Source organism: Lagopus leucura, unplaced genomic scaffold, assembly GCF_019238085.1.
Source record: "Lagopus leucura isolate 7727_CA_CO unplaced genomic scaffold, USGS_WTPT01 Super-Scaffold_100157, whole genome shotgun sequence".
In the NCBI taxonomy this organism is placed as follows: Eukaryota; Metazoa; Chordata; class Aves; order Galliformes; family Phasianidae; genus Lagopus; species Lagopus leucura.
In genome coordinates this window covers 48527528-48544693 of record NW_024962334.1, presented here as the reverse complement: position 1 = coordinate 48544693, position 17166 = coordinate 48527528, and the positions used below count along the sequence as shown (strand labels likewise).

Here is a 17166-nt window from a genome sequence, read left to right as displayed (position 1 = left end):
GAACAACACGCCCCACCATCTCCTGTGGGACCATCTCCTTTTCAATGCACACACGGAGTCCTCTTCCCTTCACATACCAGGTTCTGAACTTTTCTGTACCAAGCACGTCACCTTGTGCACCAACAAGGCATTTGCAGGAAACCACTGGCAGTTCTCTCTCCCTTTCCTTCGCCTTCTCCCTCCCTCCCTCTGTGTAGGTGCCACTGCATCCTATGTCAAATTTGGCAGAAGCTACTATGCTAAAAAGTTCACGCAAAGAGCCTGCCCACTCTACAGCTCTATCATATATTTCTAGACTTCTCTGGTTCCAGGGCAAAAGTAAAGGAGAATTTCATTCCTTTTTTTTTTTTTACATCATTAACTTATCTGCTTTTATTTCTTTTGCTGTTGTTGTTGTTGCTCTTATGCACAGAGTCTGGCCGTTTGAGTATGTAGATAGATCTCAGAAAGCTTAGTGCTGGTGTCCAACACAGCCTTTCTCTGGCTGAGGGAAAAGGAGATATCTAGGAAGATGCAAGTCTTTCAAAGGACACTTAATCACACAAATCACTTCGGGTGGGCGAGAGGCAGAGCCAATCCATGCTTTTGCTGATGCTCTTCTTTCCAGCTCTGCGTTGCTGGCCAGCTAAAAAGCCACTGTCTCCTGCGGGATGCATCATTGCGGCGTAACTTGTGTGACCGCCAGATGAACCTCAGGATAGCCCAGAAGTCATTAGACCTATTCTATCCAACCAGTTTTTAGCCTTTAATTTTTTTTTTTTTTTTAAATTCTTTTATTATCAAAAAAGTAGACTTCTCTCTTGTCTCCAACCTCAAAGGAAGTAGGCTCGAATCTGTTTCTCCTCTTGGAGCCCTTCAAAGGGGCTTGCCTGCTTTACTTGCACGTGTGGACATCGTAGACTCGTATGCATTCCTGGCAGCGGACGTAGCAGCACCAGTGGAAGATACAGTGGCACTTCTCTTTCCGTTTCTCAGTCCTCGTGTTGTGCCCGCGGCCGCAGCACAAAAGGTCACAGCCGTCAATCCCATGGGAAGTGACGTTACAGATCCTGTCACGAGTCCCGAAGGAACCTGTCTCAGGGTTGGGCTCACAAAAGTTGGGTGAGTTCTCATAGTAAACCAGGTCCTTCTCAGTCGGAGCCTTGAAGAAGTTGTATTTGGGCCGCAGGGTCTCGACCCAACCACGGGATTCCCGGTGTTTTTCCACCACCATTTCCGAAGCGCTGTCGTATTTGTCCTTCAGGTAATCCCCGATGACCCTGAAGTCAGGCTGAGACCACCAGCAGGTCTTCACTTCACAGCTGCCCGAGAGGCCGTGACATTTGCACTTCAGATGCATGAGTTCTATAATAGACTGGAAAAGAGAAGACGAGAAAAAGCAAAGAAGAGGGAAGACATTAGCCTGCCATCGAAACACATACTGCATTTTCCAATTCAGCCAGCATTTAGAATCATAGAATCCTACATATCTAAAGCTGTAAGTGTTTCCATAGATACATTTGCACCTTGTGAACAAGAATCATCTTTTTCCCTCAGTCAGAGCGCTGCTAAGGTACTGAGGCAAACAAAACATTCACAACTTGTTATTTTCAGTAGCTATCTCAGATTCTCACCTCAATTTTAAACACCTATCGATTGCTTTCAGTACGGGTTGAAGTGATTTCGTATACATTAACATTTTCCTACCTGTGTTCATATATGAATATTTCAGTGTTGTCACCCAAGGACATGATTTGGACATGCAGAAAAGCAAAGAATGGAGAAACCTACTAAAACAATGCATTCAGGAGTGAAATATACTGCTATTCCATTTGGAAATCAAAGGAATGAGAAATGTCCTAAACATCCAGACCATAACTCCATTTATTACGTATGTTTTCATGTTTGCTTCATCAAACAAGCTTCCAGCTTTACTGGTGGCTGTGTTCAGAAACCTGAAAGCTAATGCATCATTTATTTTCAAGCAAATACGATTTTCTTAAGGCCATTTAGAAGAAAAAAAAAATAAAATAGGAGCTCAACTTCTGAATTTGAAAAGCTCACATTTCAACATAAAGCACTGTCCTAGAATATATGGGAGGGAGATTATTGATCATTGGTTGCCCTCACCACTCATAAAATTAGTCCAGAGGTTTCTATTGATGCTGCCCTCAGGTATTCTCAGCCTTATGCAACTCACTTGATAATCTGCACTTTCAGACTGATCAGCAAATTTCTGGGTACGTGAACAGACGAGTGGCAGCCTGAGTCCAAGAGATTTGCCATGATTCAGCACCTTGATGTTCACCAGGTGCTTTCCTGTGTTATTTACAGAGTATCATATGCCACAAAAGAGGTTGTAATTAGCAATGAGAGAGAACCACAAAACGTTTGGTCCGTGTAATCATGCTGAACTTAATCAAAGCTGCTGGCCTGGTGGTAGGGTTTGAACTCATATGGGAACTAATATGAAACACTGCCTATGGGCTCAAGCTTAGCTCAAACCACTTGAGCATGGAGGGTTGGAACAGCTACGCATGGGTGCTGGCATGGTGAGAATGACAAACACCATTCCATAAAGCAGAGGATTTCAGATGTTCAGAATGGTTGAAATCTGTAGAAGATCCAGAGGCAAATCAGTGCCAAAACTGACACTCGTAAGACCTCTCCAGACCTGAGATCATAGGGATTTTGGTCACAGCGCATCTTTTTCTGAGATTCTCACTTTAAATCCCTCCTTTTCAGCCTACCCAGCTTCCCCACAGCCCTCTGTATCTCATCACCTATCCCAGGAATGCACAGTGCCTTGGGTTACCTGGGATAATTTGGGTCAGGGCTTGAGGAAACCGCATTGTATTTGTCTTGCAGACAAGTTCTGTTTCAGGTGGTATTTCTTTATCTTGATAGATTGTACTCCATCTTTCAGACCAGCTGTCTTATGGTGTGAGGTGGAATAACTCCACAGAGGTTAGACAGCATCCACCTGAAGATCTCACACAAAATCCTAGCAAAACAGAGGCTTCCTAGCATTGCACAACTGTGCTGGCTTTGCTATGGCTCTGCACAGTCATACATCCTCCTAGGCATGTGTGAGGGCTTATCCGGAAGGAAAAAGACCACATTAACCTCTTTTGATTGCAGTGATGTATCTTTCTTCCACTGAGGGATGAACTAATTTGAGTTTACTACATGAGAAAGAAAAGCAGCTATCTCATAAGAGCAGTGGAACGATCCACATCAGCAAAAGCTTTGCTATTTAATTTCACAAATTGTTTCCCATAAATTATGTTCTTTGGGCATTCATGGACTGTTCTTGAGATGAAAAGAGAATGTCCTGTGATAGGGACTTTTCCACCTTACAAAAAAGATTCACTGTTTATGAGTCAGCCACGGTGATAAGGGCAAAACTTTATACTTTCAGTTCCCTCGTATATTTTTTTCAGTGGCAGAAGTGAAAACGCACTAGCTGGCTTTGGGGCATGGTCCATGTTAAATCTGAAGGCACCAGAGTCACATTCTCTCTCATTTTCCTTTAAATATTCCTTGGGAAATAGAACACTGTTGAGAAGAGGGGTGGTGGAAAATGCTCTCCTGCTTTTCTCGACCTTCAAGTCTACAGGGCAGGATGGGGATAGCAGGGGAAAAGGCTCCAAGCCATTGGGTTCCCTTCAAGAGCTCCTGCAGGATCACACTCCACAGACACCATCGACTCAGCTTTCTCCACCAGGATGGGCCCTTCTACACAACATGCCCGGAGTGGTACAAATGCTGGGGACTTCTGAGGCACAAGCTAAGATATAGATAGATTTTATAGGTCTGTAGTATGAAATAACGGGCCTGCAGTTGTACATTTGGCTACCTAAATCTCACTTTAGGCAGCTGAGTTCTTTTAAAGCAAGGCCTGGATGCATGTGTTCTGCGTGACTGCTGCACTCAGATTAGGATTCAGCTGCCAAAACACAAGGACATAATATCATTTCCGAGCTCCTTGAGTGTCCAAGGCATCAGATCACAGGTAGAAGAGGACCTCCAGAAGGCCCACAGTCTTTCCCATTACAAGTCCAAGGACAGACTGGATGCTTCAGAATATCTTCCTTGGGTTAAACTAAATTGCCTTTGCTTAACCAGCTGAATCCTGCCCGTAAACTTTGGTCCATCTCTCTTAACTTCAAATGTCTACAGTACAGACATCTCTGGCCATACAGCTCTCCTTCCTATACCCAAGTACAAATAGGGCATCACCCAACTGAGCTATTTCAAGATCCAAAACTTCATATTCCACCATGATCCACTTACTACGGAGTGATATGGACAATTAACTCCAAGTTAGACATTTACATCTGAATGGGTGAATTTACTTTAAGACCAGGCACAGGGATACATTGGTCACCTCCCAGCAAAGAACAATTTTGGGACATGTATCACCACTTCATGACATAAAGCAGCCCAGATTTATGTTTGATTACTCCTCTTAGTTCCCTCTGGAGATAAGAAATCAGTACAGGAGATCAAGAAAGGTAAAAACAAATGTCCTTACGGTCCTTCCAGCTTCATTGTTGTGCCTGTTCATGGCTGACCGAGCATCCGGTCTGTTCTCTCGGGCATCAGCGAATTCCCGAGACACCATGCTCCCAAACTCCACGTCCTCACTGCAGCCTCCCCATTTCCAGCCTTCCCCTGGAGAACCCTTATGACGAGTGTCACAGCCGCAGATGGTGGCCGAGCCTTCGGCACAGGACCTGGTCACTGCAAAAGCCACTCCGGCAGAAGCAATGGCATGGACGAAGGCGGATTCCCTGGTAGCTGTGAAAGAAAGAAATCGGTGAACATTGGCCTGCAAAAGGACCACGTGTGGCCATGATCAAGGCTGAACATCTTCGCTTGAGGGCATGGCAGAAAGCCACGAAACTCTCCTCTTATCTGTGGCGCAAAGACATTGCCTTACACTAGGCAACTGTAGAATCATAGATTGGCTTGTGTTGGAAAAAATCTTAAAGATCATTCAGTTCCCACTCCTTTGCCATAAGCAGGGTTGCCCCTCACCAGGTCAGGCTGCCCAGAGCCCCATCCAACCTGGCCTTGAGAACCTCCAGGGATGGGGCACTCACAGTTTCTCTGAGTAACCAGGCTGGATGCAAGCTCACTGAGGTCAGAAAACACAATTTAACTAAGTTAAAAAAGAGAGCTGTTGGAGAAAGTCCAGAGGAGAGCCACAAAGATGATCAGGGGACTGCAGCACTTCCTCTATGAAGACAGGCTGAGGGAGCTGGGCTTATTCAGCCTGGAGAAAAGAAGGCTGCGGGATGACCTCATTGCAGCCTGCAGTACCTCAAGGGAGCCTATAGACATGAGGGGAGTCAGCTCTTGGAAAGGGGAGATGACAGCAGGACAAGAGGAAATGGTTTGAAGTTGAGGGAGGGGAGATCTAGGTTGGATGTCAGGGGGAAGTTCTGTGCTATGTGAGTGGTGAGGTGCTGGAACAGCTGCCCAGAGAGGCTGTGGATGCCCCGTCCATCCCTGGAGGTGTTCAAGGCCAGGTTGGATGGGGCCCTGGGCAGCCTGGGCTGCTATGAAATGGGGAGGTTGGTGGCCCTGCATGTAGTCAGGGATTGGAGATTCATGATCCTTGAGGTCCCTTCCAACCCTGGCCATTCTGTGATTCTGTGTAAGTTCTTAGGATGGAGCTATGGCAAAACAAAAAGCAATCAAAAATGAAATATCTCAGGGCATATAAATTATATTACGTACTAATTTGCAGGCAGCGCATCACTTAGCCATGCACAGAGCCTCAGTGTTGACTTCTGATGAGTATAATTTGGGCCATAAAAATGCAAATCTACAGTTAACATCAGCCTTTGTATTTCATGGTGAGACCAACACTCAGTGTTCCTTCACTGGGACAGCTCCTGATGGCTGGAAGGTGGGTGAATATCAGGATGGACAGATGCTTCCTTATCTAACTAAGCATTAACCCCACCCTCCACTCTAAAGCCACCTTGGAGACGGTGCTCAGCATATGGCATCATCCAGGTTCCTAATGCTTTGCTCACTTTGCCTAACTAAATTCCTGGCCAAGGGGACTGGAATGAGCTCTACTTTTCTGTCCATTGCCTCATATGCTGGATGGGATCAGCCAAAAGTTTCCACTACCTCTGAGGAAACCTTCCTTCACAGCCTTTCATCATAGATAGAGATGGATGGCATAGGGAGGAGAAGGGCAGCTCAGCGTTGGCCTGGCTTTCCTGGTTTCCAGTGCTTTTTCCACAATATACTGAAAAGAAAACCTTTCAAACTGCTTTGAAAATAGGAATGTACCAAAGGATCGGCTTTATTTTCAGTTTTCATTTCATTCTGTTTCTTCACTCACTGGAAATGACCATGGAGTTCAGCACTACACCTCAGAAAACACCTCTGCAATGCGTTTTGGCTTCAGGAAAATAACATTTTATCATTAAAAAAAGATTGTTCTCAATCCCTTGAGGCAGTTTGAAGAAGACAATGGTTCTGCTAACCTGCGTCCTTTAACCTTGTATATTTTACCACACGAGCTCATCTCCTGCCTATAGACCAATTGACCAAGAACCTTTTGAATGGTTGAATGATCAGAATAGGACAGTACTGAAACATGACTGGACCCATGAAGGTAGGAGGTCAGGTTCCAGTTGATGCAGCTTCACCAACTTTCATCGAGCTTTGCTTCATCTCATGATATACCTCCACAAATCCTCCCTAATGTTCTCTGCACCACTTTTTGCTGATCTGAGCTTTCCCAGGGCATTTTGGCTTAATCTTTAATTTCTAGATGCTTCCAGGTTTTACAAACACAAGGAGAGTTTAATATGCCAAGCCAAAATACCAGTGTGTTCTCAGGGAGAAATCAAACCTGCACGCTAGCAGAGAAGTCTCGTCTGGACTGAAGGCTTAAGCAAGAACTTGTGCAGTGCTACTTTGCTTTGGGAAGACTACCAAACACAGCAATAGGCAAATCAAATAATGTGCATGAACTTACAAGCAGAAGGTATGAGCAATGTCCTGGAACACAACGTTGCTGCGCATCATGAGGTTAGTAAGTCCCTGGGAGCCAGAACCAAAGGAACACTCAGTTCCACAATGTGATTTTTAAAAATCCCTATTCAGCATCTCTCCACCCTGAAGGATCCCAAAGCTGGTGACCATGCAGCTCTTTGGTTGTGCAAAAGCTTGGCTTCAGAGCATGACCAGGTGAGTCCAGTTCTAACAGGACTGAGGACTCAGCACTTTGCTCTTGCCTAAGATCAAAAGGGATCCAGAAACTAAACCTCTGCCATGGGGAGGTTGATAAGGTGTCTCCAAGGAGATTGATGGCCAGTCCCATGGTCTGTGAAAGGCAAATGCTTCTCAGAGAATCCAGTCAGTTAAACTGCTAGGATGAGTTCCATTATCCTCTGGCAGAGAGTTGGAGGATACAGTGACCAGAGAATAGCTGAAACATCTCTGCTGCCTCCAGCTGCAGCCTAACTAATCCTAAATTTTTTCATATGATCAGAAAATCATAGAATCATTCAGGTTGGAAAAGACCACTATGATCCCCAAGTCCAACTTCAACCCATCCCACCATGCCCGCTGACTACATCCCTCAGTGCCACACGGTCCTTAAACACCTCCAGGGATGGTGACCCCACCACCTCCCTGGGCAGCCTGTGCCACTGCCTCACTGCTCTTTCTGAGAAGTTTTTCCAAATATCCAACCTGAACCTCCCTGGCACAACTTGAGGCCATCCCCTCTTGTCTTATCACTGTTACATGGGAGAAGAGGTTGGCAGAAGAGGATGTTTGCAAATGCCTTGGAGAATCCCCTGGGCTAGGACTGAAAAGAAAGCAGCTGCAGCCACAGTGTTTGTACAGAAGGCTTTGTCCTGAGTGTGTGTGAAAGGAGTAGCCCTGTGTTAGGAGGGTTAGGAGTCCACAGGTCCTGCATTCTACCTGGGCTTTGGAGGGATTCATGAGCTCAGAGAAGAGGTGTTTCCCTGCATGCAGCTGCAGAGCTCTTCAAAACCCAGAGAGCATCAGGCAATGCTGGCAGAGGGGCTGCAAAACTGCCTTTTGCAGGGCTTGGGCACAACTAAACAGGGGAGCACAGGAGCACAGCTTTTTCTGCAGGTACCCAGCTCTGCCTAAATCCCAGTCCATTACATCAACTGTGCACTGCTGCTGGCCCTTACTGAAAGCCTTCAGCTCCGGGAAGGTATTGATAGGATTTGCCTTAAGAAGCTCCAAATTATACTTGGCTCTTCTCTTCCCAGAAAAAAAGAAAAAAAAAAGAAAAGAAAAAAAAAGCCCACTGCCTTTTACAGCCTGTATATGCCGTAATCACTCCCCTGCTTTTGAAATGCAGCCACCCCTGGGGTGGAGTGCAGCCACCACTTAACAGCACACAACAGGAAGCAAATAGCATTGTATCTGATGGTAACTACCTGGGGAATGCAGGCAGGCAGAGCAAAGCTGAAATCTGGCCCCGGGCACTGAGGTTAGGAGTTTGTCTCTTGAGAAAGTTGCAGCCAATCTCTTTAATGACTGCATGAAATTAGGGCACTGGGTTTACTTCTCCTGCCCCTAACTTCAGGCAGCAAGTTCAATATTGACGCAGATGGAGGAGAGCCATCGCCTGAATCACGTCCTGCCACCTCCCCAGTTATGGGACTGAACTCCCATTACCGAGCAGACATGACCCTATGTGAGCACCAGAGAGCTCCCCAGGTTGTAGCTGGAGGCGGTGTGGCTGCAGGAATGGAGAAGGAGTGTATAGAGATACAGATAAGCAGAAGGAAAGCATGCACTTGTAATGGAAATGAGGGGTTATTAAGGTGCCATATAAAAATGCAAGAGACTTAGCAAAGATAACAGGAAAGTGCAGTATGTTGGTCAGGTCGCCTCATTCCTCTCTGGGTGGTTCTGGTAGCAGGAGACAAGCATCTCGTTAGGACTTGAAGAGGGCTTCTGGAAAGTCATCTGGCAAGGGAAGGTTGCTAGGGACTCATATCTCATGGGGATGCTGGCTTAAGAGCATCTTAAACACTTTGTTTTCAGTGCAGCACAAGGTCACCATAGCTCTGGCTTGTTTAATTCCTGCCTGCTCCTGCTCTCAAATTTCCCTGACTTGGGGGGGATCTAAGGTACCCTGGTACTGCCTTCAGTTCTGGGCACCTCACCACAAGAAAGACAGTGAGGATCTGGAACGTGTCCAGAGAAGGGTAATGGAGCTGTGAAGGGCCTGGAGCAGAAGTCTTGATGGGGAGCAGCTGAGGGAACTGGGATGGTTCAGCCTGGAGAAGAGGAGGCTCAGGGGAGACCCCATCATTCTCTACAACTGCCTGAAAGGAGCAAGACAAGGGTTGGCTTCTTCTCAATAATGTGGAAGGGCATGGCCTCAAGTTGCACCAGGGGAGGTTCAGATTGGATATTAGGAATAACTTCTCTGAAAGAGCAGTGATGTAGTGGCACAGGCTGCCCAGGGAGGTGGTGGGGTCACCATCCCTGGAGGTGTTTAAGGACTGTGGAGGTGTGGCACTGAGTGATGTGGTCAGTGGGCACGGTGGGATAGGTTGGGGTTGGACTTGGGGATCATAGTGGTCTTTTCCAACCTGACTGTCCAACCAATCCACTGTCATTTCTGGAAATAGTTTTCTAAAGAGCCCGTTCTGTGAGGCTGGGAGTCTGAATGGTGCATGTAGAACACCCCTGTGCTCAGCAGGAGCATCATTTCAGGATGCAGAACGATATGGTTGGGCAGTATTAGTATAAGAATTCAAAGTTCTGAAGATGATGTGATATAAGATTCGATTTCCTGCTTTTGCACAGCCTTCTTACGGGACTTGGTCAGCCTGCGCTTCTGCTTCCTTATCCACACACCTGAAAACAACCCTGCCTATCTCCCCAGGGGCCTGCAATGCTCAGTTTAGTGATGTCTTCAGAACCGTAGGCAGAAGGCGTTGGAGCTGAACAAAGGTTCCATCAAGATGTGTGATGAGAAAGGCAAATGAATAACCACATAAATATTTTGACTGTCTGACATACGAAACCTGCTCTTATAGGTTCTGCTGCCCAGACAGTGACTTATTTTTCCTCAGTCTTTCTCTTGGTGACTAAAAGATTAACCCCAGGTCAGACAGATATTCCAGATGTGAGGGAAGAAAGACTGGTGAAGCAGAAGGACAAATATCATGGTTCATTTCTGTTTTAAAAATCCACAGTCCACTACTTCTGTACCATAGCACATAGCACCTATTTTCTCTGCTGTTGACACCCTACATCTTTCCTTGCTCTCTGCTCAGTTGAATAGAGGTAGCAGCAGGCTCCTGGTGAGAGGGCCACATAACCCACACTCAGATATGTTGGGAACTGAAACTGCAAATTCTCTGCCCTGGACCACAGCTGGAAGAGCTAGGATGTTTCTTAGAGAGGGAGGAACTGCTATTTCCACTGGGGACTTCTTAAAGCAGTGAGATCTGTGCAGTCTTAGAAAGAAAAGAAAGGGGGGTCTCCTGCTTGAGGTGGCTCTGGGCTGTACACCTTCTGAGGAAGGAAGGAGACCTCAGCAACCTGGAGAACAGAGAGATGAGCAGCAGGGACTCGGCATCCTACTTTTCAGGGTGCTCCTATTGAAAGTATGGAAGTTCCTCAGTATATGGGACCCTGATGTCTCTAGGACAGCTACTCACACTACTCTGTGGAGCTAAGCCTCCCATGCCAGCAACATTCTACTTGCCAGGATTTAGCTGCCATGCCTTTTAAAACATGGCCCTTAGTGTGAAACACTGACTCGGTACCTTTTTGGCCTGGGTGATGTATGAACATCATGAAAACAACAGAACTGTCACAGATTGCCCCTGGAGATGTATAGCAGTGAAGGAAAGAGTCTCCAAGTGTTGGACACTCCTCGTTGATCATTAGTGTCTCTGCTCTTGAATAGAGGATCATTCTCCCAAGCCTACCCTAGGAATGGCACTGCAGCGATGTGGCTGCAAACTTCAAATTTCCAGCAATTTCTTTAGAGATCTTGGAAGAATTATTCAGGAGGCAGGTTAAAATGAAGGAAGTGTCCCAGCTGCTCAACAGGACTCCAAGGAGGAGCACGCTGCTTTCTCTCTGCTTTGTTTTTCAAAGCTAACACAGAAGAGAAAGCTAACTGTTGCGTCAGCTATTTTAGATGCCCAGGCAACCTGTTTCAGAAAACTCATCTCTGAGGGGTTGAAAGTGTAAAGCCTTTCCAACATTTGTCTGGTAGGGCATGCACCCAGAGAGTGTGAGAAAGGGTTTAAATTCCCTCCCTGGCCTGAGGGAATACAAACCCACAGCTCTCATGCTAGGATTTGCACAAGAGTTGACACTACATTGACTCTGGATTAAAAAATAATCTAAATAAAACTCTCAACCAAAGAAACTGGAAATAAAACTGGATGCAGGCTGGAGATTCTGGAATTTGGAGTCAGCACAGTCCCACCTCTTATACTGAGAGCCTTTCTTAGTGGCTCAGGCTCCTCCTAGTTACTATGGTTGGGATAAGGCATCATGGACACTACAGAGGTGGAAGGAATTGTCCAAAGACGGTGAGGAATTTGTGATATGAGCTTTGAGGGATTAGGAAGCCTACTCTTTGACTCAAGTCCCCTCAGCTCAGTCAGCCTCTGGTGCTAAACCTACCAACCAACAGAACCCTCAGAGCCAAGGACCAAGGATTCAGTACATGGAGATGAAGTCTTCCCCCATACGGTGCTCCTTGCACAAGATCAATCCCTTCTGCAAAAACTGATGAGGAAAGAAGTGAAGGGTCACACCTCTGATCATTGGATGCATTTTTCCCCCAGGGAAAGGAGGAGGAAAGGTGAAATAAAAAGTGTCTAAAGGCAGTTTATTTTTATGTTCACAAAGAAGAAAATGGTATGCCAATCAGAACTATGAAATATTGGCATAGCACCAGGTGAAAGTGGGGAACAGGGAGCCCCATAGCACATGTTGTCTGAAAGATTCATCCATGCTGCAGAGCCAGTGTCCAAGTGCTGGAGGGGAACAAGAGTTGTTCCCATAGTAAAAGTGGGGGAGGATCACAGAGGTGTCACAGGGAAAATAGTGGGAATGCTGGAAACAAAATATTGGCTTTCATAGCCTCAGATATATTCCTCCTGCTTGTAGCAATAGAAGATTTCAGTTCAGATAAACCAATTAAAAGGAGTTTATAGAAGCTAACTGGCTCAGCTTCAGGCTTCCTTTAGCTCTGCTCAAGAGTGGTCCCCGTGTTCATGTTCCCCTCAACACAGCCTTGCCAACTTCAACACATCCTGCATCACCATCTCCAGGCCTGCTGCTGGAGTCTCCTCAATTACACCCTGAGCACAGTGAGAGGGGATCCTTTTGCCAAGGCTGTGGGTTGTTTTTAAAGATTCCCCTTCCACCCACTAGGGAAGGTGAAGAGGAGCAAGCGGTGGCCTTGGATGTGCTCATCACAAGAAAGAAAGGGGCAAGGTATGCTTCTTGATGGTAGGGCAAAACATTCCAAAGAGCACATTCCCAAATTCAGCAGTGCATGCTCTATTCATGCTGCCTATAATTGTGCTCACTGTAAGGCAGTTTCCAAAGTCAAAGCTGAGATCTTGAACTTGCTTAAAGCTTCCTTTTCTGTACTTGGTGGTCCTCCAAGTCTAAATGCCAAGTAGTCAAGTGCCAGGCTCTGGGTTTCCATTTAATCACAACACTGTCAGTCAGGCAGGAAGCTTTCAAAGTTATTTTCAGATATCTCTGGGGGCTTTAGGGAGGCTACAGAAAGGTTGGATCCCAATGATTGCATCACCCAGTGGGCTACAAATATTGACCGAAGTCCCTGTCTGGATATGAGCAACCATGTAACTTGCCTCAGTTTCCCTATTTGCAGAAATGCACTAAATTCATACATCACGGAACATAAAGAAACACTCATGGATGCATTCAAATGGTGTGCTCTAATGACTCACACCACTGACCAGATCTGGTGTGCTATCCATAGAGGATAGTCAAAAAGTTCAGCTTACACCCCATAGCTGGAGCTTTAAGTATTCTATCAGCCTGCAAAGGGCAAAAGAGAGAATTTTTCTGTTTGCTCTATACTGCATCATGTCTCATTACACAAAGAGTGATGCTCATGCTTGGGTCACTCTTGCATAGAGCCTTCCAGGGCATATGGATTAGTGGGGAAATATTGGTGGTAGGTGGATGGTTGGACTGGATGATCCTGGAGGTCTTTTCCAACCTTGGTGATTCTATGATTCTATGATTCCAGGAGAGCGTTGGTACCTCAACCTGCATGTGTGCTGAGCTGTGCAGACCATGGCTACTTCTAATAAGCACCTCATCTGGACTTATAGGTACTGCAGGTCTTGGCTGTACCTCCAGGACTCTCCAGAGTAGCTCTGTATTGCACAGGGAAGACATGTCCACAACTACTCAAACCTCCATCAATCCTTTCCAGAAGAGCAGGATTGCATGGGATCCCTTGGATGACAGTCCAAGAGAGTAGAATCTATTATGGTACAGGATCCCTGGACACACAAGGATCAAGTCCTTTCCCCTACCAGCCCTTTGTAAGATGACAGTCTCGGCATAGATGCACAGACTGATCTGAATGGTTTGGAGCCACATGCTATTGAAATCCGAACCTGCTGCCTTTTGGTGATGTGTAGGTTTGTCTTGGGTCCCTTCGTCTTTAGGTGCATTTCCTAAGCAGGCTTCTCTCTGTGCTTAGGGGAGACTACTTTGCAAAAATCCCAGTGTTTGGTGGCTGCAGGTAAACAACAATATTAGGTCTAACCTCCAAAAGGGATGGAATACATGCAGCTCTCCCACTGCAGGCTTCAGAGCATCCAAGAGTGCAGAACGCCCACAGATCCCACAGAGCTCCCCCACAGCTCCACGCTGGGCTCTGCATGATGCCACAGCCTCTGCCCTTCACCACAAGAAGCCATGCCAACTCCATGTCCAGCTGATTCTGCACTGTTTCTCATCAAAATCCAGCTCCAGGGTTTGTTTGACTATTTTATCCTCGTAAAAATCAGGCCCCAAAATGCAAAGACTTATGCAAATGCAAAGCATAATAACAAGAAGCTAACCACACTTTTGCATATCTTAAAGGAAAGGTTAGGTTTGGGTCCCATCTGTGTTTTGAACGAAGTTCTGATTGAGTTCTTGTTTCCTCTGAACCATCCTGCTAGTGTCAACACATCCCTGCGAAGATGAAAGGCCCTAAAAAGACATTTGATCAGATTAGCCGTGATTCAGATCATTGGAGGGAAATTATTAAATGGGCAATTCCTGCCAAGGATAAGAGAGAACGTTGGATGGAATGAGGTTTGGATGAACTCAGTTTGTAAAACCCTGAAGGCCGAGTTCCTCTAAAGCATGCGAACAGTGGCTTTTATTTGTTCTTTTATTTATTTATTTATTTTCTCTTGTTGGTTGCTTACGGTTATCATTCCACTCAGCACACTGAGGCTGCAACCCCCAGTGCCTGTGCTCCCAAACAGGTAGAGCCAGCTCATGGAGCGGGGCCAATGCGCGCTGCCTGCTGAGCAGAGCAGGGTGGGTCGGGGGCTGGAATGCTCTCGCTAATTAGCTGCTGTCAAAATAACTCCAGGTGACTGCAGGTAAGCAGACCCCCAAGATAAGCAAATCAGCAGGATGGCCTGGTATCAGTAACCCGTCTGCTGCTCGCAAAGCAAACATCCCCCTATCTCCTTCTCTATCGCCCAATCTCTCTGTCGATCTAATCATTGTCATGTATGTCTCCCTACCTACTCTGCTCAATGCAAGCACGTTTTATCTGTCTTTCTGTTGGCTTGGCCATGTGTGAAACGCTCAGCGGTGGTTCCCCCCCACCTCCCGTAAATGTCTTCTGAATATTTCATCTCTGTTTCAAGGCCTGAAACTCACCGTCTCTCAAACTGCCCCAAATTACCCTTGTCTCCCCATCCGCCTGATGTCCCTGGAAGGCTTGAGACAAAAGGAAGCTGTGTGCCAATTGGGGGTTATTAGCAGAGATACACCATGCTCATTGTGGCAGGACTGAGTCCTTAATGAAAAGGGAAGGCAGAGAGGGAGCAGGGAAGGACAAGGCTGAAATTCTCCGCGGCGCCTTCCAGGTTAAAGGGATCACCGGGGTCTCTCCTGGCCTCGAAAGAAGGCAAGAAGAAAAGACAAGTCCCAAAGAGTGCTATGCAAAACAGCCCCGCTGGTCAATAGGATATGGGCAAGAAAAGAAAAATAATTGTATTCTGTTATCAGAAGCAACATGGTCCAACAAAAGGATTGCCTTCGCCCACCTGAGAATGGAATGCGAGGCTCCATTTTGCTGCTCTGATCGTATTTGACAGCCCCCCTCGAGACTGCCTGGTTGGTATGGCAAATCGTCCTTATTACCTGCTGGGGTGAATGAATCCCCCTTTGTGCTGGCACTGTCACGCCGCATTAGGTTGACAATGGCCCCAGATATTTTATATGAAATTTGCCCTCACTTGTGATTAGCCAGCACCAACTAAGTCATAGCAACCTAGAACTATGCATTGGCCGGGCCCCGTTGTCGGCCGAAAGGGAAATCCCTATTCAAATGGTTTAATAAAACAATCTAAAGGGCGTGTGAATCGTGAAAAGCATTTTCACTTTTCTCTTTAGCTTAATCTCATGGTCGCTGGGATATTGTGCTCCGAGCAGACCCCAGCAGGGTGTGGGCTAAGGTCCCCCATCAACTTCTTTTACAGCCTCCTTTTCTGCGAGTTAATGATATACCGGTGTGATTGCCTCCCGCAGCAAGAAGAAACACGCATTTGATGAAAAGGATGGACCTCCTAACACATCCTAAATGGCAACAATTTCTCATCCAAAGGTCACAGGTCGTAACCTGGATTTTGAATCACCACCCAGATCTTTTTCAAAGCCTGGCTAAAGCTGGGGGATTCTGCCGGGCCGTTTTGCACACAGACAGACACACACACACACACACACAGGCACTGAGCTATCTCTACTGGGGTTCCCACTTGAGGCTTGAGTTTGGTGTTAGAAACAATGAGATTTTCCCATTATTGTTGTTATTATTATTTTTGCCTACGGTTTGCTGTCTTTTGCATCCTTTCAACCCTGCACTGAGAGGGAAAGTGCAAGCAAGTGATGGGCAATGCAAGGTGCCTCCTACACAGCCCAGAGCTGCACCCAGAGCTTTGAGCAGCACCCAGTGTGCAAGTGGAGGGGAAGGAGAAGTGCAGGGTTCCCCTTTCTGGTTTTTGCTGCTACTTCTCGCTCTGGCTGGGGAGCAGAGGCAGGATGTGGCAGCAGGCAGAGTCTCCACAAGGCTGAGGAAGAGTTGAGTGCTTCATTTTCAGCATTTACCTAAACAGGGGAACGTGGTGCATTGGTGCATCTGCAAAACGTAACTGGAAATCCCCAGGGAAACAATCTCTTTCATGAACCTCCCACAGCCAGGCTTCCAAGGCCAGAGCTTTGAGATGCACAGGAACTCCTTTTTTTTCCACTTTTGCTGTTCTCTATTCCCCCTACCCCACCCATTCCAACATAAAGTGTTGGCTGGAAAGGGTTCTTCCATTGCTCAATATTCTCCCTTGCAAGAAGAGAGGGGCTGCAGGCTCACGCACAATGAAAGCAGCCCATGCTCTCTCCAAGTTCCCTTTTGGCTTTGGAAATCTACATCAGCCTCTCCCAGAAGATGTTCACACCAGCTGTGGTATGTTTCCACTGCAGCTTTCCATCTAATCGTAAGCCATCTGGGGCAAGGAGTGATTTTGTTATTATGTGCTTGTACAGTATTCAGCACAATGGAGCCCTGATCTCTGCTTGGGGCCTTGGAGTCTACTGTAATACAAATAATTAACCATAATAGAGCTGGGCAAATATCTTAATAAAACCATAGAATCAATTTGAGGCAATTAAGCAATTTTTTTTCGGCTTGCAGAAGCTTTTGCTTTGCAGGCTTCAGTTGAAAAAGGAAGGAGGTTTGGGTGCTAGAGAAACTTCAGGGGAACTGCTCACTCCCCAGCAACCTTCGACAACTCTTTCTTTCCTTCCCCTTTTCCCTTTTCCCTTTTCCCTTTTCCCTTTTTCCCTTTTCCCTTTTCCCTTTTCCCTTTTGCTTCCTTCCTTCCTTCCTTCCTTCCTTCCTTCCTTCCTTCCTTCCTT

General features: G+C 46.5%; 1 protein-coding gene across 1 annotated transcript in view; it reads right to left on the bottom strand.

Annotated features, from left to right (window-relative positions):
* Positions 1-380: 380 nt before the first annotated feature.
* Positions 381-17166, bottom strand: part of WNT3A (Wnt family member 3A) — an 83176-nt gene continuing 66390 nt past the window's right edge. Inside the window, exons 3-4 of the mRNA XM_042888897.1 lie at positions 4517-4782; positions 381-1354 (exon numbers count right to left, since the gene is read on the bottom strand). Of these exons, the coding sequence (XP_042744831.1) occupies positions 875-1354; positions 4517-4782 (746 nt within the window). The 3' untranslated portion in view covers positions 381-874. The remainder of the gene's footprint in view (positions 1355-4516; positions 4783-17166) is intronic.